This window comes from Heterocephalus glaber, unplaced genomic scaffold, assembly GCF_053883595.1.
Source record: "Heterocephalus glaber isolate CG9 unplaced genomic scaffold, H.glaber_assembly_v1.0 deba00001523, whole genome shotgun sequence".
NCBI lineage: Eukaryota > Metazoa > Chordata > Mammalia > Rodentia > Bathyergidae > Heterocephalus > Heterocephalus glaber.
Window position 1 is genome coordinate 10287150 of NW_028258327.1, and position 27549 is coordinate 10314698.

The following is a 27549-nucleotide window of genomic DNA, read 5'->3' on the forward strand; positions in this document are numbered from 1 at the left end:
CCAAAACTTTCTAGATATGTCAGAAGTCCTATTCACCTTGCCACGCACTGTTTGTACCTGAACAGTTAAACTGTATAAACTGGGAAGCTGAGGGAAGAAGAGCACCCACTCTCCCCAGGCCATGATGCCATAGCACACATTCCTCTTCTTGAAGAGGGCTCACTAGGGTTCTGTGAGCTTGAAGCAAAATCATCATTATTCTGTCTTTTTTGTTAAGGCTATGTGTAAGAAAAATAAGCACTGACAAAGCTACTTTTAAGGATTTCCACTAATGTGACGGGACTGGGAAGCAATGGTAAAATTACAATAAATGCCCGCCTATAGTACTGTGGGATAAGGAAAAAAATATTGCTGTTTTGTAAAGATTGCCATTATGTTTCTGGTTATAAAAAGTCATAAATGTTCATTTCATAATATTCAAGACATGCAAAGTATGGAAAAGAAAAACAAAAATCATTCAGAATTTTACCATGCAGAGATAATCACTATTAATGTTTTTGTATCTATACTTCTAGACTTTAAAAAAAGAAGTCTTTTGTATGTCAGAGAAAGAGAAAGAATAATTGTATTCCAGGCAGAATAAACCAACACCCACCACAGGCACCCAAAGGCAGCTCAGGCTCGGAGGGAAGAGCAAGGCCCATGGAGTCAGGTAAATCTGGAAAAATACAGCTCTGACACCTATTGTCTACACAAATCTTGGGTCAACCACTGAACCTCATTATTCTCCATTTACAAAATGGAAAATTCAAACAACTCCTAAAGTTATCATGGGGCTAACATGTGAAAAGCACTACATAGTATTTTGTCACATGGAAAGTATACAGAAGATTTCATTGGGAGGAACAAGAACAGTAAAGTTTATTGAACTGCTGTTTGCTATCCATAAACCATGATTCATCACTGATGCAAAGAGACTAAAATAAAGAATGTTATCTATCTAGATATCCAAGTCCTAAACAAGATGCACCATTAAGTCCGGGGCAAAAAAGACGGCCAAAGCAAAACCCATAGAATTTACTTATAAATTAAGTGCTTGTTAATGGTTCCCACGTCTGTAGTGTTAACTCAAGCCTTTCTTCTAAATGCTGAATTCATTTTCCCAACTAACTGTAAGAGAATATCTTTTAGATATCCCCACAGTAACACTGAACTCATCATTCCAAAGTGAACCTATTTTATGTGAACCTGCCTTTTCCATATCCTCTCTCTTGGAGAATGGCCACAATTAGCCATTCACTTCAGAACTCCAAAACTGATCTATATTATTCTCTTTATCTAGTCAATCACCCAGTCCTGTCTGTCCTCCCCTCTTACCATTTCTTTTTTGTCTCTCAATAACTCTTGTCTGGCCTCCCTGCAACAGTGTCATAAGTTACCATTTCTGCCTCCAGTATCATTCTATCAATTCTCTCTTTTTTAAGAATGTGACCATATTGATCATCTGTCTATTACCAGCTTCCCATGTGGTTACAGGACAAAGTCAAAATTTATAACACTGCATAGCCTTCTATGACCCTGCTAATCTCATCCCATGGTGCTACAACCTTGTCCACTCTGGCTTGTTACCAGCTGTGACAACCACCTACACATTTATATCAGGTGTTTGAACGATGGCAGGAATTGGCAATGCACAGCAAACCAAATAAACAAGGCTTGGGCCTTGTGGTATCTACAGTCTCCTGGAAGAGGGAGCTAAAAGGATAACAATTTTAAAAATCTTACAGATAAATGAAAACTTATAACTCAGGTAAAGAATACAAAGGGTAGCTATATGAGTCTATGAGTGCCCATAGTAGGGGATTTGACATATAGTGAAAGTTACTAAAGCCTTAACTGAGAAGCTACACGGAATGAAAAACAGAAAAGCAGACATTAATTTGGTAAAGGTCAAAGCAGGTATGTATTACTACATTTTTTACTTCTATATTTTTGATGCTTTGTCATCTGAGATCTCATTGACTTGGGAGAGACTACCCTTCCTAGAGATAGCAATTCCTGGAAATAACAAACAGCTTTCAGAGGCAAACTAGCCACCAGAAACAATACTCTGAACCATTTCCTCAATCTGGCTCCTACTCTTTAGGAGACACCATTTTTCTGTCCTTGTAGTCCTAGGACTAAAGATCAGACAACTAGAGAGGCCCTCTCTATGCCAGAGCCCGTGGACACTACTCAAACTAGCCACTCATAAGCCCACTTATCCTGTCTCCCTCTTCCTTTCTGGAGAAACCATGATAAAGGCTCTTGCTCATTTTTCTTCCTCATTCCCTGTGACTCCTGACTAACTCTCAGGCTTTGCTCCACGGTGTGGCATATCCTCTCCTCTTGGGAACTGTAACAGTCTCTTAAATAGCAATTGTCTCCTGCTCTATTGGATTCATCATAACCGAGTAATAATAAAGCTTACCTTTTAAAACAAAATGGTGGTGACATTGCAGGGAAAATATTCCGAACAGAGGAAGCTGCATGTGCAAAATTCTTATGAATGAGGATCCCTATTTCCACTGCTCTCTCTGATCATTTTATCTGGTCATCTCCTTTTCTCTCCATACCACTTCTTTCATTACTCCACGTTAAGCACTCATCACCATCTATGATTTCTTCTGCATTTACTTGTGTGCTTGTTTATAATGTTTTCCTTCCTCAAGCTCCAGTAAATAAGTTCTATGGGAGAAAGGGCCTGTCTGCTTTGTTCGCTGTTACATATATTCCAAGGGTCTGGAACAGTGCAGGGCGCATGGTAGAAGCTGAAGCCACACTTGTTGAGTACATGAACCCATTTCATCCTTTCTTTGGCTCTGCCCTCTGCAGATTTCTTTTTTTATATTATTAATTTTATTGGTACATTTTAGGTATACAATATAATGACATTCATCATTGGGAATTTGCACCTTTTTATACTCTATCTTGGTTCTTTTATTTTTCCCCCCATTCCCCTGCCCTCCCTTCAACCCCTCTGCCCCTCCCTATTTACAAAGACTTTGTTTCCGTTTTTTTTTTTCTCATATTAATTCCATTCCCTTCTTTCCTTTCCCCTGCTGCAGATTTCCAACTAGCACTTGAAGTACCCTTTGATTAAGATCTATCTCCTCTTCCAAATCTAAGTTCCTTGGTAGCAAGGATTATATATCATTCTTCATGTATCCTCAGAATCTAGAAGGGAACAGACATGTGTGTTTGATGAAAGAGTGTCCAGGAGATTTTTCTGTGTATTTGTAATTAAGCAAAACCAAAATTTCCCATGTCTTTCCAACATGTCCATTCAATTCTGAACCTGGTCCAAACTGGGACATTTTTCATACTTCATCAGCTTCCTTCATCTCCTTTTTTCCTTTGTGAACTTTCCTCTACATATACACAAAGGCAAAGCCAGTGGTCATTGAGTTTTCCAAGAAGGAAAATTGGTAATAATGACTAGAGCTGAAAGTGTTAATGGACAAGTACATTATAATCATCCTTCTGTGAGGAAAAAAAAAATATTTCAGTCCACCTAAAATTTACAATCCAAAAGGAAATTATTTCCTCTATCAACTAGCTACTCAAAGTATCTTAATATCCTTTAAAATGGCATTTGTCCTAATTATGAATTTGTCTCAATTCACTTCTTTTCTATGACCAAGTACCCAGGTAGAGGCAGTAGTTTTGAATGGAAATTATAGCTCAGAAACCAAAAACTCTTTTGAATAAAAGAAATTCTTTGTATTTTCTTTCTAAAAATGGTTCATTTCTGACACACTGCTTGCCAGTTGAAATTTAGTTTCTATTCAAAATTATGGTGCATACCCTGTTGCTCTTTGGGGAATATTTTAAAATAATATTTATTTTCCCTTGGTTTAAGGCTATTTGGCTTCTCCCTTTCCTTCTATTTGTTTCTTAGTGAGTGAATGACAAGTTAAAGAACAGAAGAACCATAAAATATGTCTTCTGTGCTGCACCAGCTATAGAAACAATGCCCATTTTTCCAAGTCAAATAATTCTTAAACCTTATATAGCCCCCAATTGCATTCCTTTTTATGGTCTTTCCCCCTAATGAGATCCTTAAGTAACTTATCACCCAGATTAACGTTTGAATATGGCAAGAAAAATAAAAGAAGGTAAATACTATCTTATTTGGGGGTTAATTAAAATGTAATTACATTTTAAAGCAGATTATCAGGTAGTTAAGATGGGAGTGGGAGGAAGGAGGGCTAAGAATGGACCCTGCAACCTTTTCCCCACTCTTCCCAAACTAGGAACAGCTATAAGGGAATGACAGCTTTGTGACGTCCCTTCATGGGTCTCACATATAAACAGAGCAACTGACTATCACTTAACAAGGTATCAAATGAGCAAAGTTCATACAACATTTGTTTCCTAATTTAGAGTAGCTTTGAACCTACCCCGAAATAATGTCACCAAGATTCATTTGATTCTACTATGCTTTTTTGGATAGTAGCCTTATAGCTGGGGTCTGCACATTCACTGCACGTAATCCACATTATAGCTTATGTGACCTGTGTGCCAACAGTGGTTCAGGTCAAGAGTCCATGATCTATGTTTCTAAAATGCAGTCACCTTAGCTTTGGCTACATCCATGGCTTTGTGGCCTGTCAGTAACTCCTTGCCCACCCAGCACTGCAGATTAATCATGGCCCTGGCATAGGAATTATACAGAACACAGGAAATATCTGTCATCATGTGATTGCCTCTACTGCAGTTTTTTCCCAGTATCTGCTCCAGAGCATGCTGCTTTGAATCTAAGAGTCCTTGTTAAAGTGCCAAGATTCAGATATCTGATGGAGATGCTTTGACTTAATACTAAGAATACCTGTGCAAAATACAGCCTTAATAACAGCTATTTCTCTTGTTGCTGCATCTAGTTCTGAGAATGTCACTGACTTTTGAAAGAAAAATAAGCATCAACAACATATACTATAAGTGTGGAAAACTCTGACTTAGGTTGAAGATAATAATATACGTCTCTCAAAGTTAAAATAAGAGCAATACCACTTTTTTCCTGAAATTTGTGCCTCAAAGATGACCATATTAATGCAACTCCTGATTTGGGGGGGTAATAACATTCAAAAGATGTGACTGTTTTAACAAAGCTGTGTTTCAACAATTAAAATTATGAACTTTCATTTCTAATTATTGATGACCTTCACTTAGACATCCCTCCTTTAAAATGCTACCCCAATTACCCTGTATTGATGCTTTCCTACAGACAAAGATGATCAGGAGAGGCAAGCAGAGCCGGAGACGAGACCAGAGGCCGAAGACGGGATCTGACAAGATGGCCGGGCTGCACTGCGGGATCATCAAGGAAACTCAGTGTTTGCTGGCAGAACCAGCTCCTGGCATTAAACGGAACCAGATGAGAGCAACGCCCATTATTTTCATGTGGTCAATGCTGACCCCCAGGATTCCCCCTTTGAGGGAGGGAGTTTTAAACTTGAACTATTTCTTCCAGAATAATATCCAATGCCAGCACCTAAAGTATGTTTCATGACCAAAATTTATCATACTAATGTAGACAAGTTGGGAAGAATATGTTTAGATATTTTGAAAGATAAATGGTCCCCCAGCACTGCAGATCCACACAGTTCTGCTCTCGATCCAGGCTTTGTTAAGTGCTCCTAATCCAGACGACCCATTAGCAAACGATGTAGCAGAGCAGTGGAAGACCAATGAAGCCCAAGCCATAGAAACAGCTACAGCATGGACTAGGCTATATGCCGTGAATAATATTTAAGTCAATTCGGTCATCAAGTTTGTGTCACTTCTCCTGTTCTGCCAAGACTTCTTTCTTTGTTTGCATTTAATGGACACGGTCTTAGAAACATTACAGCTTGTCCTGATTCACTGTTGTAAAGCATGAGCAGAGGCTAAAAGTATCATCGGGATTGTCATGAAATGTTTAAAAGCAGTGGCCCTCTGCTTTTATGCATTTCCCCCATCATGGTCTAAGTACAAAGCACTGCGAATGAAGGCAGTTGTCAGGGTTAGCTGCAGTGGTATGGGTATTCTTTATTTTATTTTTTGAGGGGAAAAGTAGTTTCAAAATTTTGTGGGCTCCTTTTCCCCCCTTTTATGGTGATCTAATTGCATTGGTTAAAAAGCAGCTAACCAATTCTCTAGAATATGCTCTCTAGCCAAGTCTAACTTTATTTAGACGATATAGATGAACAAGCTGATTGTTTGAACCAAAATGGGAACATTAACAAACATCACAGCCCTAACAACATTGTGACTTTGCTGTCAAGTGTAGATTCCCCCCTTCAAAAAAAGCTTGTGACCATTTTGTATGGCTTGTGTGGAAACTTCTGTAAATCTTATGTTTTAGTAAAATATTTTTTGTTATTCTAAAAAAAAAGAAAAAAAAAAAAGATGATCAGGAGACCTGGCAGTTTCTATGCCCATCATGGAACAGCATGAAACTTGAAGTTCTAAAGTAACATATTGACATCACATCACATTTCGAAGACTCCTCTTGAGAAAATTTCATTTCTTCTATAAAATCTGAAAATTTTCTTTTAAAAATCACTCCAAAAATTATTCCAAATATCCTATTAAGCCTGCTCTGTATAAAAATCAGTGTACTTTGACTTTTAACAACATTAACTCAAAGTGAGATTAAAACACAGTGTCAGCAGCTTATTGGGATGAAACATCGAGAGAGATGGTAAGCTTTGTTACTGATTGAACTCTAATGTCCCCCACTTCATGTCTCCTATCTCATACCAGGTAACATCATTAACTATTCTTCCAACTATTTAAAATGTTCTTTGTCAATAAGTTACTTATGTTCATTGAGTTATGATGGTGTTACTTCCTGATAAATCCATCATAAATTGAAAGTGCATCTATATATACCTAAACTACCAGCAACACATTATTACCTTGTAGAGTACTGGTTGCTTTTTCTTGTGACCACGTGGCTGACTGAGAGCTGCAGTTTGCTGCTGCTGTCCAGCATCCTAGAGAATATTCTATGGCTAGCCCAAGGAAAAGATCAAAATATGAAGTATGGTTTCTACTGAATGTGTATCACTTCTATACCACTGTAAAGTTGAAAAATGATGTTAACCATCAGTTGGGAGCCATCTATAGTAAAAAAAAATAGGTTTTGCATCTTAGGATTTGTAGATCCTGCAAAACACTACTTATAATGCCTTTCTCATTATAATTGAAAAGTGTTTGTTTAGGTTATGAACAAAAAAAGTAGCAAGTTGTGAGGCACATAACTTCACATGGAAAGAGAAAATGACAGCTCAATTATACATACAGTTTTACAACTAGGCAGAATGAGCACATCTCCCAAAGCTTACTGAGAGAGAGGCTCTGAGAATATTTGCTCGGAGCTTAGGAACTGCCCTCATGATTCTATCTGGGAATAAGGATTTTCCAAATAGTTAGCAGATATGGTAGAATGCCCATTTGTGGTGGCTGATACATGAGGACTGGCTTTTATAGTGAATCTTGAGTTTTCTGATTTGTCTATGTTAGATTTTTTTTCTCCTTCCCAGAACATTCAAAAGAACCTTACTTCTCTGAGTATTTAGTGATGATTAGAAAAATCTATTACCGATATTATTTCCCAAAAATATTTAAAATCTTTCCAAATGGAACTGTATTGTCTCACAATTTTCTTTTAGATCATACAGAGAACCTCAAGAGTCCTTTGTCCCAAATCGTTATTATTTGTGAAGCATTTAAATAAAGACTGTTTGATTCAACAGCCTAAAAGGCTTAGAAGAAATGGGAAAGTTCTATAATATACATACTCTTCTCCTCTTGGGGATAACCCAGATCAGATGCCATTTTCTGGGAAAGGTAGTTCATGCCAGCACAAAGAACTCCTCCTTCTTCTGACTTTTAATAGCATTAGCTGCTTGTATCATTTGTTTGACCATTTTCTCCCTAGCTGTCCATAAAGATTCCTTAGATTTTCCTTGCTGTCTTCACAAAGTACCTACTTGGTCAGTGTTGATTGATGTAAAATGGAAAGGAAAGAAAAAAATCAGCCCTTTGAAAATTCAGTTGTTACTACTCTTTTTCTTAGTTTACAGTGAAACATAGATTCTCTTGCTCCTCCAAAAGCACCAAAATATTTTAAGCGGTATTTTAAACATTTATTAAGTAGTAAATAAGTTATATAATATTTTTAAATTTAAATAATCAGATAAAGTACATCCTTCAATATTAGCTACACTGAAGATAAATATGGCAAGCCTAGAAAGAAGAAAAAAAAAACTGGCAGAAAACTGTACAATTACAGGCTATTTTAAGACCACCATTCAATATCAGATGCATGTCATCTTATTATTTATGACTCAAAAATTATAAATTCAACAGATTGAGTACATTTATTTGGGCTTTTAATTTTATATTTTCTCTGTCTCCCTTACTGCCTTGTAAATTTTAAGTGGCATCTTTAGTTTGGAATGTAAGAAAAGCACAGAATTTGAAGCTGGCCTATCTGGGTGGCCTCAGCATATAACCTCTCCAAATCTAATTTTCTCATCTAAAAATTGGGAAAAGTGATCTGTGTTCCACATATGTGATAAAGATTTCAAAAATGTACACAAAGTGCCCTCCACAAAGTATATGCTCAACATACAACAGCTATCATAGTTCTTATTCCCCTTTAAAAGAATGTCAACAGTGCTTAAGCTATAGCTTTTCCTATTCCATCAATTTTATTCACTGAATGGGAGAACAGCAGGAAATACTGTCTAACATAGACTTTGTTTTCCCATAAGTATCAGTAAAAATCATAGTTGCCATGTAAAATCATTTATTTCACAAATACTTCACCAGAGATAAACAAAGAGAACAGACTGAGATATTATATTGGACCATGAGCAAGTATGTCTTACTACAAAATACACTGGTGCCCAACATCTATATTACACACAGCAGAAAAGGCACACAGAGAAATCTAAGGACGGGGGAGCTGAATTTCTTTATGACCTTATTTGAAAGATAAACTCCTTGGGGAAATACAATTTATTCAGATTATCAAGACCCTGCTGTGCAAATCTACAGTCTGGGAGTACACTATGGAGATCAAAAAATATTTACTTTATTCTGTTGGGTATAAAAGCTTTTAATGAATGCATAATTAAGACAAAAAATTGTATACTGCTTTAGAAATGATGAGCCAAGCCATTAATAGCCAAGGCACTATACCCAGTTGTGATCCCACCTGTTTTCTATTTGGATTACAGCCTATTTATAAATCAAGGTACTACACAACTACCCAACCTGGTGTTTCAGGAAAGGACTGTATGTCAGAAGTTGAGGAAGCAATATAAAGGGTACTGATGTGAATGCATTGTCAGGGACTAGCCCTTTGGAATAGGTTGAAACAACAAATAAACAAAACCCAAACCTTTTAATAGCCTTGAGATGAGTCACATAGGAAAATAACTTATCATGTTTACTATGTATGCAAAGAGATTGTGAATTTTCTCAATACTATCTTGGGGTCAATAGGACAATGTGTATTTTTTTGGTTTTTGTTTTTTAAAATTTTTATTTGTACATGTGCGCAGTATATAATGTCTACATTCCTTGTGTGGAGTTGGTACATGTACATAATACTATCTTACTCATTTTTCATCTTCTTTCTCTCCCCTCTCTCCTCTCCTTCTATCTCTTGATCCCCTTTCCATGTGAGAACGATCTATCTCCCTACTTTCTGTTATCTAACTTTTACTTTGCTCATATAAGAGAAATCATGTTTTTAAGCTTGTATGTCTGCTTTATTTTCCTTAACATTATGGTCTCAAGATGCATCCATTTTCCTACAAATGACTCAGATCTATCTTTATGGCAGAATAGTACTCTATTGTGTCTGAACACCACATTTTCTTTATCCATTCATCTATTGTATCTACTTATTATGGAAGAAAAAGATGAAAATCAATTGACAATGCAGGCCAGATTATTTATAATATGATAAAATAAGGTAAACACATACTTTACATGTATAAATATATAGATAGATATAGCTGTATATAAACATAAATATATATAGACAACTGTAAATAACTATATGTTCATATATCAAATATAGATATATACCATTTAATTAAATGAAAACAAAATGCTAGCAATAATTCAATAAATATAAGAAAAATTGCAGAATGCTCTAATTCTCTGGAAGTTTGGAAAAGCCTAGGTAAATATATTTTAGAGGCCTATTTAAATATATCTGTACTGTATAACAGAGTAGCTCCACAATTAGGTTACTGATACATCTCCATAGTCAGTTGTATGCATAATATCCAAGGCTCATGAATAATTTTGCATTGTTCTTTGGGAAAGTCTTTAGTAAGCTGGAAATCTACTAGGAAGGAAGCACAGAAACACAGACATCATCAACAATAAATAATTCTAGCCCCCATCACCATATGCTGCCAAACGCTGTTTCAGAGTTTATCAGAGCTGACTCAGCACATTAGCACAAGTGAAGCACCCCATTTTATTGGCTGTAATTTTTTAGGGGACCTGCTTAGTGCCAGGCACTGTGTTGTAGGGAAACTTTGTATGCACTATCTCATTGAACCCTTCAACAACCCTAAAAGGTAGATTGCATAAAGGGTACAATGTTTGTATTTCACAGATGAGGAATGAGAGCCAAAGAGGTTAAAAATCCTGCCCAAGGTCACATAATTTTGAAACATGAGCTTAGATCATGAGGAGACCTTTAAATAATCTTTTTGATTAGATTCAACCTTCTAGAACAATGTCCATACCTAAAGAAAAGAGGATAATCTAACGTCACTGGATAAACTTTTCAAGCCCCTGTGGAAGAGGAGATAACATGTAAGCTAAGTACTTGTAGGAATTCAGAAGGTGACAAAATGAGGGAAATATAATCTTGAGAAGATATAGAGTTCAGGTATAGGGAAATGCATGAAATTTACAATGACTATGGCATTCCACGAGTAGTAAATTGTTAAAAAATAAATAAAGCTACGGAAATAGAAAGTTTCATTTAATAGACAGGATTTGTGTGCCAAACTAAAGAATAAAACTAATCCTGAAGGCTATATGAAGCCACTGAATAATGAATGATTTTAAGTATAATCAGGTTGGCTTTTTGAATCAATCAAACAGAATTTTTCATGGATTAAAAGATACTTTTCAAAATCAATCAAACAGAATTTTGGAGGAGGAACCGGAGCGGAGCAAGAGGGAAGGCAGCTTCGTCAGTTTGCAGAAAGTTTCTTTAGTCCAGAAAATAAGTAGTGCTGGTCTGAATTAAGTCAATGATAGTGAAAATAGAATAAGAGAGGCTTACAAAATTAAGGGGTAGAGTTGAAAGGTCTTGGTGACAGCGAGTGTGGGGCACAAGGAGAGGGAAATTCTAGGATGACACCTGTGTTTCTGGACTGGTTCACTGAAGAAGGTCAAGTGCCTGTGGAATAGCCAGGAAGAAGTGCTGGGTAGCCATTTGGCTGGTGATGGTAAAATTCTATCCTTGGAGTACAGATAGAAGGAGTACAAGGATGGAAGAATGAGAAAAGGCAGGAGATGGGGAAATATCCTGGATTTTAGAAAAAGAAACTGTTTTGTGGCTCAGAACAATAACTTACATTGCACAATACTGTTTAGCAATAGACTACAGGCAGGGAGCATACTTGTATCATTGCAGGAAAGTCCATAAAAAATAATTCAAACCTAAATGATGTCAAGGGCAAGGAGCAGAAAGAGAGGAAGCACACTTGAGAACTACTAAGAGACTAAACCCATACATTCATGAAAACATAGTGCAGTATAAGACTGGTGGTTTGGGTGACTAAAGGGATGTGAGGTAAAAGTAATCCACAGAGAAGGAGACTTCATATAAAGAGGCTTAAGTACAGGGAAATACCTCTATCTAAACCTTTAAATGATGGTCCTTTTACAAAAAATGGGAAGAGGAGCAGGTGTGTGCTATTGAATAGAGACAAAGTTGGAACGTATGTAGGATATCAAGTGGAAATGCTGCCTGAACACAGCTCAGAGAGGTGACTGGATGAATAACCTCCAAAGTCAGATGAAAGAGAGGAATAGTGAGCAGAAGACATGAACACTTGCACAGCAGTCATTGGGCCATAAGGAATGGAATATTCAAGGCACCAATGGGAGAAGTTGTAAAGGAACTGAAAAGAAGTAGGAGGAGAACTAGGAGAATGTCCTGAGAAAAAGAGGCGCAGAAAAGACTGGAGCTACCAGTATCAAAATCCTGTAGTGGGCCACATTAAGATACTATGAGAGGCTCCGAGTTTGATAGTTAGTAGGCTTTGGTGACCTTTGTTGGAACAGCTGCTGAGGAGTAATTAAGGCATGAGACTGAGTTGAATATAGGGGTGAAGAATGAACAGAAGGCAAGGGAATGCAGACAATGCCTATAGTGTGGCAGTTAGTAAAGGGAAGGGGAGGGTTGTGGCAATGAGAGAAGAAAAAAGATTTCTCCCACTTCATTGATCCTATTTACAAATCGAAAGGAAGGTGCCAGTGGAGAAGGAGAGATTGAAACCACAGGAAACATAGGAGGTAACTGATAGAATAAGGACCTGAAAGATGGCTCAGCCTCAGAGAAGAGGGGAGACATTTCAGTATGAGTAGAAATATTTTCAAGTAGAGCATGGTGGGAGGACGAATATCTCATATGAAATAGAGATTTTTTTAACTTCCTCTATTTTCTATTTTCCAAGTATTAATAATGGAATTAGGTGAGATTGACATTTGTTTGCTTTATTTGTTGATTCTGAACTGCAGTATTTATATGACATCAGAAACATTTTATTTGTCAGAAGAAAAATTCATGCTAAAATGATTTGTAAATTGCCCAACTAACAATAGTTAGCTTAAAATAGAAATTACCAATATTAGAAAAATGTAGCAAGATTTCTTTTCTTTCTTTAAAAACTCAATACATCAATTCTAAATTACCCACATAACACATTAAAATGCCAAGATGACTTTCTCAGCCAGCCTGCATGCCTCTGGGCTGTCACTTACTGGCATCCTTTGGTGTGAGCTTAGGGAAAAAACCCAACATAATAGCATATGAAAAAATTAACTGGGACCCTAAAATGGCTACTAACGATCTTATGATGCATTTCAGAGCCAAATATGAATGATGTTTGGCAAATATGATATTCTGTATTACTCATGCCAGACAACAAATACACTTGATTAGAACAAATAATTAGTAGTTGGCTATGATTTAATAGGTCTGATATATTTCTACCCTTTCTGACCATTTTTACTATTAAAAAATCCAAAGGATTAGAACATTTGTAATATATTTTCTAAATATCATACTTAAACTTTCTCCAAATATAAGAATATTAGCTCTTGTGAACGATGGAATGGCACACAATTAGTGTCTTTGATTAGGGGCATATTAAATATATATGTTGGTATAATCATTTGTCTTCTCTAATGTAGAAAAAATGGCTTCATGTAGGAGAAAAATGAGCATGAGTTATAACTTCCCAACCTCAAGTATAAATTATTCTATTCAGAACACCCACTATATATTATGTATTTGGGCAATACGATTAAATTAATAATTAAAATTGTGATAATATATTGTTTAGAAGAGATAACCTCCTATAAGTCATTGTAGTATTACTTAGCTTAAAATGATAAATCTATTATAATACTGTACAATATGTCAGGTCCTCAGTGACAGATTCAATCGCCATAGAAAGTACTTCCAACTTAAAAAATGTATATTCAATGGGTAAAACTAATAGAAGGCCACTAATATATTTATTTTACCATAATAAGCAGAGAACAATTATTGAATAGAGGCAGCTTTCATTCCCTCAAGTGTGCTGAGCTCAAGCCATATGAAGGAGGGGAGGGGATAGGATGTAAAATCTGTATATGGCAAGCTCCCTGTTTTCCAGAGCGCTGCAGTGTAACTGGGGCAGTGAGAATCATCTAATCACAGCAAGCCTTGCACAGAATGATCCAAAAGCATCACTGTTACTCTCAGCTTTAGTAAAGGTGGTTCAAGGATCTAGTGCTTCTCAAAGTCAAAGTAGAAAGAGATCTTTTTAGTTAAAATAAAATCAGTAAAATAGCCTTTTATGATTAAAAAAAAAAGGAATGGAATTACCCAGAAGTCTCTGAACACCCTCATGAGAGAAGAACATTCTCTAAACCTTTGTACTTTCACTGGAGAAAGAAAATGACAATTCTCCCTGTACCCCACTGAGTGAGGAGCTAAATGAAGACAAGGGATGCTAAATAAGCACCCGTCACAGAGGAGGAGATTTAGCTGCTTCCCTCCCTCAATATTTCCCTTATGTTAGTTCTTGGCTTTTGAATGATGAATACTAAGAATGTGGGCTTTACCTTATTAGATGATCCAAATGTACACAATATAAACAGAACAATGCCTTCAATCTGGGGAAATGATCTTTCATGCTTGTAAAACCAGAAAACAAAACAAACACCCCCTCTGTTTTCCCTACCGTGATAAAATGCTCTACCTATACCCTTTTTGTCCCTTTCCTCTCACATCCCAGCAGCACGTCTCCTCTTGCAGGTCATGTATTTCTCATAAAAGTGCTAAACTAATGCTGCTTAATGACAAATTAATGTCCATGAATAAAAAATACACCTCTAATAGCATAGAGTAATTTGCCATTACAATATCATCATTGGACATGCCCCTGGTTTAATACGATGTATTTAATTCATAACCTAATGAGTGATATATAAAAAGAGGGAGATGAACCCTGCAATTACATTTATGTGAGTCTGTCACCTTATTTGTAAAACCTTAGAGTCATTTACATTCAAATTAGAACAAATGACTGATTTCACAAAGTGCGGGGATAAATGACCACAGAAGCTCAAGACAAAACTGTATTTCCTGTGAACACATTAACAGTTTCCTATTATTTGTTAAAAATTACAATGCATATTGCCCAGTGTGGTGTGAATAATGACTTTTTTACTGATTAGGTCAGAAGACTAATATGCAGCAAAATAAATAATTTTTCTTCTCATTTTTTCTGATTTTTACTTTAAATTAACTACTGAATTCTAGTGGATTCACACTGCCACCTGCTGCTAGGAACACATAGTAGAAATACATTCCTATCAAAAGGAGTTTATATATTCACTACTTTGATGATTTTATTGGAAAAATCTGTGTGATGTTCTGTTTTGTTAATCACTTAAATTATATATCATTGTAAAGGTTGTGATCTTGGTGAAGAGAAAGGACAGTTGTTAAACAACAGAATATACTATGTGGAGGAAGTGGTACAAAATACAGAAAGCACAAAGCTGCTTTTTTATTTTAAGAAAGTTATCAAATATATATATATTTGGGGATTTGGCTCAGTGGCACCGCACCTGCCTCGCAAGTGCAAGGTCCTGAGTTTGATCCCTGGTACCGAGGGATCGGTGTATAGCAAGGCATGTGGCTCCTAATTCCTCACTTTCAGAGGATACAACACAAAGCCCAATGGCTAATACCCCTGACTTCATAACACTGTGCAGCAGCACAGGAGATGGTTCATGTGTGTGCACCTGTGTGTGTCTGTGCTTCCCCAACTCCTACTCCTTGGTGCAGTCTAAAGAAGACCAGATGCCTCTGCCAGACACTGAGGATCTCTGCCACCTGGCCTTCTCCCCTAAGGGCAAGTCTCAGATGAGAGGTCTGGAACAAAGTGGGTCAGGAAAGGGACTTTGAGTGGAGTGGAGATAAAGTCAAGGAGAAGAGGCCCTGACTGTGGAGCTAAGGGTAAAGACTTTTTGTAGGTAACATAATGCACTTTAGTGGTCACTCAGGGTAGCTAGTAGAAGTTTCCAAACCAGATTAACATCCTCCTTCTAAATCTAAATTCCTCCATTTGTAAAAAGAAAACTGTACCCACCTGCCTTATGGGATTATTTAGCAGAATGGAACTGTGAATGCTTGCAAAACACTCAGCACTATTGGCTCCCTTCCCCAGGAAAGATAATGGTGCTCAAGGGATTATGGTTTGGCATGGATAGAGCATAGAAACAAGCTACCCCCTTAGGAGGATATTATGAACTATAATTAGAATTTCAATCATGAATACTGAGGATCTTTAAAAAGGTAGAAATATTAGTGATGGAGAAAAGGATCAGATGACAGAGACATTTGTAAGATAAAGGCTAACTTGGTGATTGACTGGATGTAGTGGTGATGAAGGCATCTAAAACTGTATCCAAGTCTCTATACAACAAGCAGATCAATGGTACCATCAGTAGAGAAGGTTTTCATCTATGAAGTTTGAATTGCCCATGTGATATTTAGATGTACTGTATATGTTCAATAATCAGAAACCACCTGGGAAAACTCAAGAGTTTGGAAACCAAACTGGATTCTGTAAGTTTGTGATATTTAGATGAAGAATACAATAAACCAGTGGACACATAGGAATCTCTATACTGTGGTAGTGGCAAACCTATGGCACTATATGGCAACTTCATAGGTGTGCTGTAGCAGGCTATTTGTATCATTAAAAGGTTCGCCATCACTGCCATAGTCCACCACTCTGGAAGGTGGTATCTCAGGGTTTCCTTTATAATATATAAAATATGTAATATATAAAATAGTGAATGAGATGTATGCAAAAACACATACTCTGAAAAAGCAAGATCATTTATCCATTTTGTGAAAACTTTTAAAGACAGTAATTGCTCTTTAATGAATTGGAACATCTTTCTGGTGAAATTGTTTAGGAAAGACCAATAAATAAGGAAGATTGAAGGATACATTCACATTTGATTTGGGACTGGATCTACCCTGTGGATTTCAAATAGCAGATCAAAGTCTGATAGGTCATACTTAATAATACCCTAATATTATAGGCTACCTAAGAGAGAGTTCCACGGAATGTTACTACAAAGTGGGTGAAAGGATGCAAACTTAAAGTGTTTGTAAATCTATTACCTGGATTTGATGACTATTGTTATGGCACCCTCTTCCCCATATCAAATAGCATTATATTCATTACCAGGCTTTCTCTTGTTCCCACAAACATACTTTGAGAGCCTGGGTGAGGGCCTCAGTCTTCGGAGCTAATACAATAGCTGTCCTCAACACAGAAGGGCACTGTTCCTGCTCAGGGTGTGGGGTCCCTGCTTTCAGCACTCTACCATAGGAAAAACAAGAAGAAAAAGCCCACAGTGGCCTCAAGATGTCCTTTGCATTTTATAGCAACAGCATTTATGTGTATTGAGAGGAGCTTTGGGCCAAGGCAAAAGCGGATGGTGAGGCAAGGATGGGGCTCAGGGAGCTCCCCCGCAAGGCCTGTCCTCAGATAGGCTTCTTAGTGAGGCCTGGAGGATAACAGAGGGCCTTGGGGTGCAGGGTCCACCCTTTATACCTCTCTAGCAGGGAAATCAAAGAAATGATGAAAATTTGATAACAAAATAATACATACCAGACATCTTAGTGAGGAAAATGGTTTCAAAAACTCCTAGTTGGACAAAGTACCAAACATGGATGAACACTATATTAGTATTCATTAATAGGACACGATTTCTAAGTACATTTTTTTTGGTACCAGGGATCGAACTTGGGACCTTGCGCTTGCAAGGCAGGCAATGGAACCACTGAGCTAAATCCCTGGCCCTCTGGGTACATTTTAAGCACTGGGGGTTTTTCATTTTAACAAAAAAATGGTTTATATACTCAATAAAATGGCCCTACATGAAATTTTTAAATTAGTTGAGCAATATTCACCAGAAAAGTAGACATGTGTATCTATGGCACTATGTCAAAATACAAAAGCAAAGTGACTCAATCTGGAGATTTTATGCTAAGACACAAACAGGGCATATATTTGTAAAAGCTGAAGCAATGAAGATTTCTACATATTCATTTGGTTTTGGTTCTACATATTCATTTGGTTTTGGTTCTCAAATAGTCCAAATTTCCTTGTATAAATCTGTAATCTTGAAACAATCGAAGATAAAAGGGAAAAGTAAAGTTATATGAAAGAATGAAATGAAAACTTACTTATCAGAAGACAGTGAATGTTCAGCCACTGGAATAGAATACAACCACTGTTCAAGAAGCCTGAATAATAACTGTATACAAATACATCTGTATGCAAGTTGCACTTTAGTTCAGCAACATAATGAATGCAAGAGTTAAATTTCAAAGTGTACAAGTCTTTAAGTATCTCAAAAATTAATCTGATTGGGTAAAGAAAATTACACATGAATTTCCACTGTTTACCTGGAATTCTCTTTTACAGAAAATTATAGGTGTAAATTTACACACTTCTGTATATACACAGCATTTATAATATGCATCACGATAATTAACACCACTACTAAACTTTGGTCAACGTGCATTCTCTACCATGGGAAAAGTGAATGATGCTTAAAGCTCAAGTTGCAGCATTTGATGTAGAAATTTCAAATAAAAGCAATTTCAATTTCACAAGTCAAACATATGATTCCTATTTACTATTTGCAGAAAAAAATGAGAAACAACTTTCCAATACCTGCCAACAATATTGGGGGGAAAAATAAGATAAAAAGTTAAACATTTACTGATGGACTAAATGTGCTGAGATAATGATAAAAGTTTCATATACTGTGTGTGAACTGCTCCTTTGGTGAACATGGCTGACACTCCTCACACTGCCTCCCTGGGAAACACTGGTTCCTATTTCCTAGGGCTGCTGGGAAGATGCAGTAAGAGTCTCGCTAAGAAAGACCTTTGTAAACTACCTAATGGGTAACAGAAGTCAATGATAAAGGACATATTTAGAATCAGACAAAATGATTCTGAAGGAAGATAAAGTGGGCAGGAAACCAAATAGCATTTTTCTGCTCATTAATATTATGATATGTGCACAAAGATAATAGTATTAAATTCTACAGGTTTATTATTTTTACATTAATTTTCATTGTTCTTATAATGCTGTAACAAATGCAAGTAAAAGTCAGATTGGTGGGAGAAATGGGACAATCTCAAAATAGGAAATTAGTCATGAGTCTCTAAAATAAGAGCCTTACAACCATAAGGCTGCCTAACATGTTCCATTTTTTCCTACCTATCAAAGAATATTTGTCCAAGAGGAAAAATGGCCTTTGGAATCAGAAAGACCTCCCACTTACCAGCCATACGGATTCCAATAAGCTGGGTAATTTCGAATTTCTGATCTTTCATTTTTCATGTGCAAAGTTGCTGTGGTGACTGAATATGAAACATCTGTGAATACACAGTAGGTGCTTGGTGAACAGGAGCTTTTTCTTCCTTCCTTCTCATGGAACTTTCTTGACCAGCCAGCAGGTAAGAGGAAGAATGTGCACCTCACTCATCCCTTCTCCAGTGTTTACTGGCTGGGAAGTTCATGTGATACCTAATTCTATTTGATTTTGTGATATATTAGCTATTGTTACCAAAATCTTCAATGACTATATGACTTTTCCTGCATTTGTGTCTATTTACACAATCGGATGACACTGTTTCAGACCATGAACTTTTCCAGTGTCAACTTCCCAGGAGCCCACAGGGAAAGCCTGTGAATAGGTATTGAAATAATCTTCTACCAGAGGATAATGGGGCACTGGAATGGACAGAGGGGTGAGGGGGAAAGCTCACATCTCCGACAGGGCACAAGAATTGCAGCTGTCCTCCTAGGAGTCTCTTAGCTTGTGTCCTGGAGAAATTCTACCATTACAGGAGACACACACACACACTTTACATGTCAATGGGTTCCAGTTGGTGGGGACAGCTTAGGACTGCAGGGGATGAGATGTAAAGGGCATAGTAGCAGTGTGCAAGCTCACATACCTGGATGAGATAGTGGGAACATAGATTGAGAAGCTCCAACAGCTGTAGGTGGCTGCCAGCTGCCAACACATCCTGGATCACGCCTGGCTCCAACAAAATCTGTTTTATTTTTATAAAAAGAAAACCATGAGCTACATAATACAGTACTGCTTAAGGAATAAATGTAGCACACTCTGTTTAAAATGCAAGATCCCTATGTACTTAATTGATGCTGTTCTTGATCATGGAAGTCAGTTCTTTCTTTTCAGACTAGTAGGTCATGGCTTTCACGGTAACAGCTGAGTTCTCTCCTTGCTGCACAGGCCAATTCTCATTTCTTGTGTGTGAAACTCTGTACTTAGCCGCTTAATTTTTGCAGGAGAATTTGAAGATTTTTAAAGAACAATATACCCCTCTTAAAATTCAGTTTGTGATATACCTTGTAAAATATAAAAGAACTAAGTTTTAGTTTTTCAAAGAACATTTCAGAATTTTGCTCTTTAGTAGATTATAGAAACAGGACAGTTAACAGGTATTTTAGGGAAAGGAGTTATGTTTTCCTAGCCATGTGATGCTACAGGAGGGCGACATGAGCAACATTGCTGTCATCAATTCACTCTTTCACTCATACATTACATGTCTTCTTTCTCAAGCCTCCAACGCTTCTGTCTCCCCATTTTCACCACAAACCTATCATCACTCAAGCTGTATTTGTATCAGTACATTCTGCTTTCCCAATACTCCACATACGCACTTGATTTGAACTCATTCTGCCTGCAGCCTGGTCCCTGCCCCATTATATATTATCTTTCTACTGCTTAATAGTTCCCATCAGCATACAAATACTGTATGCTATTACCGTTCTTAGCTTGAGAAAGAGAAATGCCCTCCTTTGATCCCACAGCTTCCTCTAGGCCAGTTGTGGTGAACACATGACACATGTGCTGCAGCAGGCTGTTTATCCCTGAGAGCTCTACAAAGTTTGCCAACACTGCTCTAGGCCCTCCACATTCCTTCCTCTTCATTCATTACAAAACTCCCCTGGAAAGTTGTCTATACATTCAGTGTACAAATGCTGTATTCTTAGCTCTGCTTTCTCTGTCACCCATTCCTTTGATGTTTTCCTTCCACTGTTCCACTAAAAATGCCCTCATTAAGGCTGCCTGTGACATTCCTGTGTTCAAACCCAAGGGTCGTTTATCAGTGTTAATTTTACTCTAGCCAGGAGTAGTTAGCAAAGGAGATTGTGTTCCTTTTTAGACTGACTACTTCTCTTAGCTTTTAGGACAACATTCCTTCCTGGCTTTCTTCTACTTCCCTAGCCATTTTTCTCAACCTCTGCTTTGGAGATGACCTGAGCTCAGTTTTCAGATTTTTCCTTTTTCCACTCACTTGTAGATAGTTCCATGCAATCTCATGGCTTTAACATCATCTATACACTGATTGACACTTGAATTTAATTCTCCTGCCCCCATCTCACCTCTTGAATTTCACTCTTATACTCAACTGCCTCCTCAGCATAGCTGCTTGGATGTCTAGCAAGCAGCTCAAACTGAGCATGCCCCACTGAGCAATCCTTTCCACAACCCACCAAACCTGATCCTAGCCCAATCCTGCCATCTCAGCAAACAGCAACTATCAATTATTTAGGCCAGAACCTTGGAGTCATTCTTGATTCTTCTCGTCTTCCTCATACTTCACATCACTCCTTTTGACTCTATCTTCAAAGAATCCAATCACTGCTTACTACTTCCATTATTATAACTCTAGTCCAATCCACTCCATTTTCACAGACTTAACTATAGAAGCCTCCTAACTAGTGGCACTACTTTCTCCTTTGCCCCCTTGCACTACCTTTTAAAAATACTATTCATCAAATTGGCCTTTTCTACCTGGATCAATCTTTCTCAAACTTTCAGCATGGTTTCCTCCTTCACATCCTTCAGATTTCTGTGCAGATACAACTTTATCTCAGAGGACTTTACTGACTATCCTATGGGGACCTCACTCCCTAACACCTATTGTTCTTCATCTCCTAACTGCTTTACAGCACTTAACCTCCCTTGGCATGTTACACATTATTTTTTTCCATTATTCACTAGGATATGAACTCCAGGAGAGCAGTGATGTGGTCTTATTTTGAATCCCAAGCACTTAGAACAATGCCCAGCACACAGCTATCATTCAGCATTGATGGGTTTATTTAAATAAAAGATCTGATAATTAACTGATCTCTGCACAAATGCTTAATTCAGAATGAATTTTATTAATCTAACAAATGGGAAAGGAAAAAAGAACTATAAACTGAATTAAAGAAATGAAAAAGTTAAGCACAGTTGGCAAAAATACTAACACTCATCTTATTCTGAAAATTCTTTATAGCTCTTTTCCATCTAGTCAGAAGGAGAAGCTTGAATTTCTCCAGCTCCTCAAGGAGGGAGGCTTTGACTGACATTCAGGAAATGAATCCAGCTCCCATCAGAGGAGCAAGGATGTCGTTTAGTCTCGCAGAAGAGGCATGGCCTAAGGCGGAGAATAGGGAATAGATAGATTAAAAAGGTTAGTGTGAGCCTTTAAATCCTGTCAGTTGTGCTCATTTCACACAACTGGCATTCATGATAACCTCTAAGGCTCGGTAATGCCAAACACAAAGACAGATATCACAGAGAGACAAGATGAATATTCCATAGCATGTGTAACACATCCAACAAGCTCACTGTAAGAAACTTTCACACAGAAAATCCATATTGGGATTTTTTTTTCTTTCTTATTTTTGCTCTATAGTTTCTTTCTCTCCTCATTATAAGTATTTTCCCCCTAAAAAACACACTTTAGCACAGAAAATCCCTAAGTGCTTTTAAAGGTTTGGAGAAACTCAACCAGAACATCTGGTTCTCATGGAAACAGAATCAGCATTTGCAAACCCCACTTGTAGTAGTCTTTTAAATTCAGCTCTATTGTTCTTTTGTGACTGGATTTTCTAATGTATATTCTCAAAGAATCTGTGCTTGGGTAGGAATAAAGACAAAGGTTCAATCTCCTCAAGACTTAGTTGGTCAACTGAGGACCACCTGCACGAAGGGAGGGATATCCTTTGAAAGCAGACAGCACAATGTTGGAGTGGGAGCTAATGTAAGTGGCTTGACACATCCAATCACTCATCAGTTGGGAGGACCTTACTTTAGAGGCACAAAAAGTGGTCAAGACAAAGATCAAGAAAATGCAAGATGCATAAGACTAAGAAGCCAAGAATCCAGCGTAAATGATAAAAGCCTTAGAAAAGTCAAAGTAGGCTGGGCATTTCTCTTCGTTCAAAGATGCTCACCTGGTTGAGTGAGGGAAAATCTGGGACCTCTCTAGATTTGCAAACAAGTTTTTAGGCAATAAGGAGCAAAGCTTAGGTGAAGGAATGAATGTCTCTCATCTACAGGGCCATTTATATAAAGTATTTTCTGCCCACAAGCCAACCGCACCTGTCCTCCAGGTGGCAGAACACAGGGTGTGTGCTTGAAAGAGGATATCTGCTATCAGGAAAGTGACAATCTCATTACTTGGGTCAGGCCCAGTAATTTTTCTGGCACCTGTGGTAGATAAGGTTACATGAACCAAGAAGAGGTTCTCATCTGACCCCCACCACAAATGTGGTCACTGTGGTCAAATGGGGATAGAACTGGCTGGGGACTGTGGTTATGGTGATTCTAGGTGGCATGACAAAGTAATAGGGATAATACCCACCAGTGCTACAGAAGGTGCAATTCAGTCCACTGAAGATATGCTCCAACTATAGGAGGTACTCTTGAATACTCATCCAAACATGTCCCCTGGCCACCAATTTAAGCAGAGTTGGTAGTAGACAGTGGAATTTGCAGAGTCTCTAATGAAAACCCTTTAAACTGAAAAAAGACTGGATCTTGGTCTCCACAATATCTCTAGGCACTATATGAGGCCAGAAACTTCTGAGAGAGAAGTGTGCGACCTGAGGTAAGATTCTGCACCATGGGTCAGACTCTGGGAGGGTGAAACTGTGTCTGACAGGGAGAAGCGCAGACCACCGACAGACCCATGGCATCCATGCACTCCCTCCCTTCTTCAGCTCTTCGGTTACACTCACCAGGTGTCCATGCCCTGGTGCTAGGTTAGCTGCTCATGGTGCGGTGCCTTAATAGCCATGACAAGTCTCATGGTGACCTTTTATTCTGCCTGTGAAAGAGTTAGCATCTTCAGAAAATCGAAAATCTTCAAAGCTGTCTTCCTTACTTCTTGCTTTAGGAAACTTTTGATTTATTTTGGGTTGGAGTAAGTTGAAAGATTTGAACACATTAATCCATTCCCACCAATTTGAACCACCAAGGTACATACATGACTGTCCCATTGAGGGCCTTGAACCACTGGTGGTACAAATGGATTTAATCACTTTTATCAGTCTTTTTAACTAATAAAATTAATAAAAAGCCACCCAAGGGGACAGTCATGCTTATAGCACCAGTGGTTTAAGCTGCCTGGCAGCAAGCTATGCAAACACAGCCCGGTTGTGAATGTGTTAAGGCCAGACAACTAAGTACACTTTACTAAATACACATACATATGTACACATGAACACAATCATGCGTGCAAACACAAGCTCTCATGCAAATCAAAATTAGATTAGCTATAACAATAAACACATTCTCCATTTTTATACCGTATTTCTTTGGGATTCTTTTTACTTTTTCGTACAGTATAGCAAAATGGAAAATTATCAATTATCACAATTTTGAGTTTATAAGTCATGAAATAAACTGAATTTTTAAAAGTATAAATAATAAGATATTCAAGGAGGTAGAAAGCACAGCAGAGATGAGGCTACAACCCGAATCCTAGCAAGCCCCAGAGGACACTGCATTCCCAACCCAGAGCAATGGTAGCTATGAGCTGTTGCTGATCTACCATGGCAAGAACATCTGGAACTCTGAGAACCCCCTCAGTGTCTGACACAATGCTAACATGAGCCTGTTAGCCATGAGGAGGCGAAGCACAGCAAGCAGGTGCTATGCAGTACTGGCTATGAATTTGATATCTGCTTTACCTCGGTATAGAAAAGAGCAACCCAGAGTCATGGTGTTGTGGTGGTGCATGTCTATAATCCCAGCAGTTGGGAGGCAGAGGCAGGAGGATCACCATGAGTTTGAGACCAACCTAGGATACATAGTGAGTTCAAGGCCAGTCTGAACTACACAGCAAAACCATGTCTCAAAAAACCAAAAAAAAAAAAAAAAAAAAAAAAAAAAAAAGCAGCCCAGACCCTCTGGACAGTGCTAGATGCCACTGGTCAGATGTGGCTGCCAGTGGTGAGGACTCAGAGCCCTAGTGAGCGACACTATGGGGATCTGTTTTGCCTCAATAAAGTATGAACAGCTGCCAAGCACAGGGAGACAGGCACATGTAAAGATCTGGAGGTGCTCCTGTGACGTTCCACCACTCCCAGTGCAACCAATCATCCCTTCTACAGCAAGATCAGCTGCTTTCTGTGAATCTGCAAGACACTACTGACAGAACTCTGCCCTTTTGGAGTGAATAAACTGTTCCCCAGATCGAGGAGGGGAAACAGGTCCTGAGTGCAGCCCACACAACAGCCTTGGGGCATAGTCAAGCATCTAAGGTCTTTCTGAAGAAGCCATCATGGAGCTGAACCTGCCAGTTGACATCCTATTGTCTAGGAGTTAGACAAGAACTTAAAGCTCATCAAGCCCCATGCAGTGCCTTGGGGTGAAGAGACCATGAACAAAGCCATAGATGCTATGGCTGCCCAAGAAGTGAGGGTAAACAGGCAGACTAAGACCCCAAAGAACACCCTCTTCCTCCTTCCATTCCTCTGCACTTCTCATAGTACCTGTTACACTGATCACAGCTATCCAGAAGAGTCAAGAGGTCATAATTCGTGTTTTTCCTAGTGCTTCTGCTTCCTTTACTAAGGACCTGACTGAGTAGGGGATAGGGAGGAACCGTGCCAAGGCATGACTGATAAGGAGAAGCCAGAGAGCCTGTTATCTTCCTAAGAGGCAGCCCTGTACTCTTCTGTAGTCAGGTCACTGACTGGAGGCCCTGGTCATTCTAGTGGAAGATGAATGTAATCTGCATGGTGTTAAAAAAAAAAAAAAAGCTATTTTCTCCTTGACCCCAAAGGAGCTGGCTCCAGAAGGTAGGGATCAAGCTTGAATTAAGTTTATGTGTTACACTTACTTTTACAAGAAAAAAAAAAACTGTGTGTGTATTACTAAATAAAAATCCTTCTGGGGTTTCATGTGTGGTCACCAGAAAATAAGCCATTCTTCACACTAATACAAGATAAGATCTTTGGCCTCTGCAGGGGAGGAGTGTGACCTCCTGTGTATCTTAGCATGTGTTTGCTTTGTTTGTGGCAGTGAAATGCTTCTTGATCACGTCCAAGTCTTGATCACTGTGCCTGATTTCTGAATCATGCTCCAGTTGCTTGGTCTTGCCACGTGGGTCCAGTACTCATTCTGAGCATAACTGCACTAAATCTTTTTATCCAGATCAGTGCAATAAAGGAGTGATGTTCAAAAAAATATATTACAGACACATAAAGCCCTTTGCATTAATTTTTTCTATAAAAAAGAATAGATGGAACATGAAACATAGATGCAATATAAAACGTGAGATCTAGAAAGTGCCCTTAGTCTAGTTTTTATTTCAAAATCATAAGGACTGTTTATCCACAAGGTGGCACCTGTGTATAAAGCAAAGGATTTTCTAAATTATTCATGTACTGCACCTCTACAACTGACACCTTAAGTTTATTTTTAAGGAAAAAATCAAATAAAGATAATAAAAACAATAAAAACTTTGTAAGTATCTCTATTATGTTGAAATGTACATAACAAATATTTCTGTTGAAGTGTTGTACTTGAGCAATACTTATTAGAAGTCTGTCCTCCAAAAAATCAGGTAATTCAACATTGTATCTTTGTATTAAGACACTCTCATGATGGTGCAACGGGCTTTGAAAAGCTTATTGCCAATTCTGAGACTTTCTGGTCGCTTGGATAAAACCAACAGCTCACTGTTTGTTCTCTACACAAAGGCAATACCTCTTTCATCATCTTGCATCCCCACTTCCTTACTTCTTTAATGTCCATGTGTGAAAATCCTACTTGTTCTTCAAGATCTAACTTGAACTTCACTTTCTATACAAAACATAGAGGGTCTTTCTTCATCCCAAAGCCCAGCTGGAATCAGTCTCCCAGGATTCCAAACTGCCACAATTTTCTGATGAACTACAGCCCATGGGCTCCAGGCCTCACTGACTTCATATCTTGGCTCCTACGCTTGCTGGCAAAAGGAACTAGGAAAAATTAAAACTCCATGTGCCTTAGCATTCTCATCTCTATGATAGTATCTACCTCAAAAGACTGCTTTAAGCCCTAAAAAAATGCATGTGTATCCTTAGCATTTTAGAACATAAGTAAGAAGGATGGATTAAATACTTTGGCTGGGTGCTTGAGTTGAGAGAGAAGAAATGATCCATATAGAATTATTAAGCTGTAGTAGAATTAATGCTAAGACGATAGTGGGCATAGGATGCTGTAGAACTACTTGGTTGGTGATACCTGATTTGACTGAAGAAAACTGTCAAATAATTCTTCAGATGAAAAAAGCTTTAGTCCTTTCATATTCTATGAACAAACTCCTTTTGCTTTCGGCTTCCTTCTTTATTAGTATGATTCTGGCATTTCAAAGCTCTGAGATTAATAGTTCTGTCACCTACTTCTTTCTAACAT

The 27549-nt window shown here is 38.0% G+C and overlaps 1 protein-coding gene and 2 pseudogenes across 5 annotated transcripts in view; 2 read left to right on the forward strand and 1 right to left on the reverse strand.

Annotated features, from left to right (window-relative positions):
• Klhl32 (kelch like family member 32) overlaps window positions 1-27549 on the reverse strand; it is a 223595-nt gene that overhangs the window by 60874 nt on the left and 135172 nt on the right. For 3 of the 5 annotated variants that reach the window (XM_087187960.1, XM_013078774.3, XM_004862498.3), the window contains one exon: window positions 19793-19891. The exons of the other annotated variants lie outside the window; for them this stretch is intronic. In XM_087187960.1, coding sequence (XP_087044086.1) covers window positions 19793-19891 — 99 coding nt within the window. The remainder of the gene's footprint in view (window positions 1-19792; window positions 19892-27549) is intronic. 5 annotated transcript variants of the gene reach the window in all.
• On the forward strand, window positions 5276-5734 carry LOC101719328 (ubiquitin-conjugating enzyme E2 N pseudogene; annotated as a pseudogene).
• On the forward strand, window positions 19988-26371 carry LOC110345399 (phosphoglycerate mutase 1-like; annotated as a pseudogene).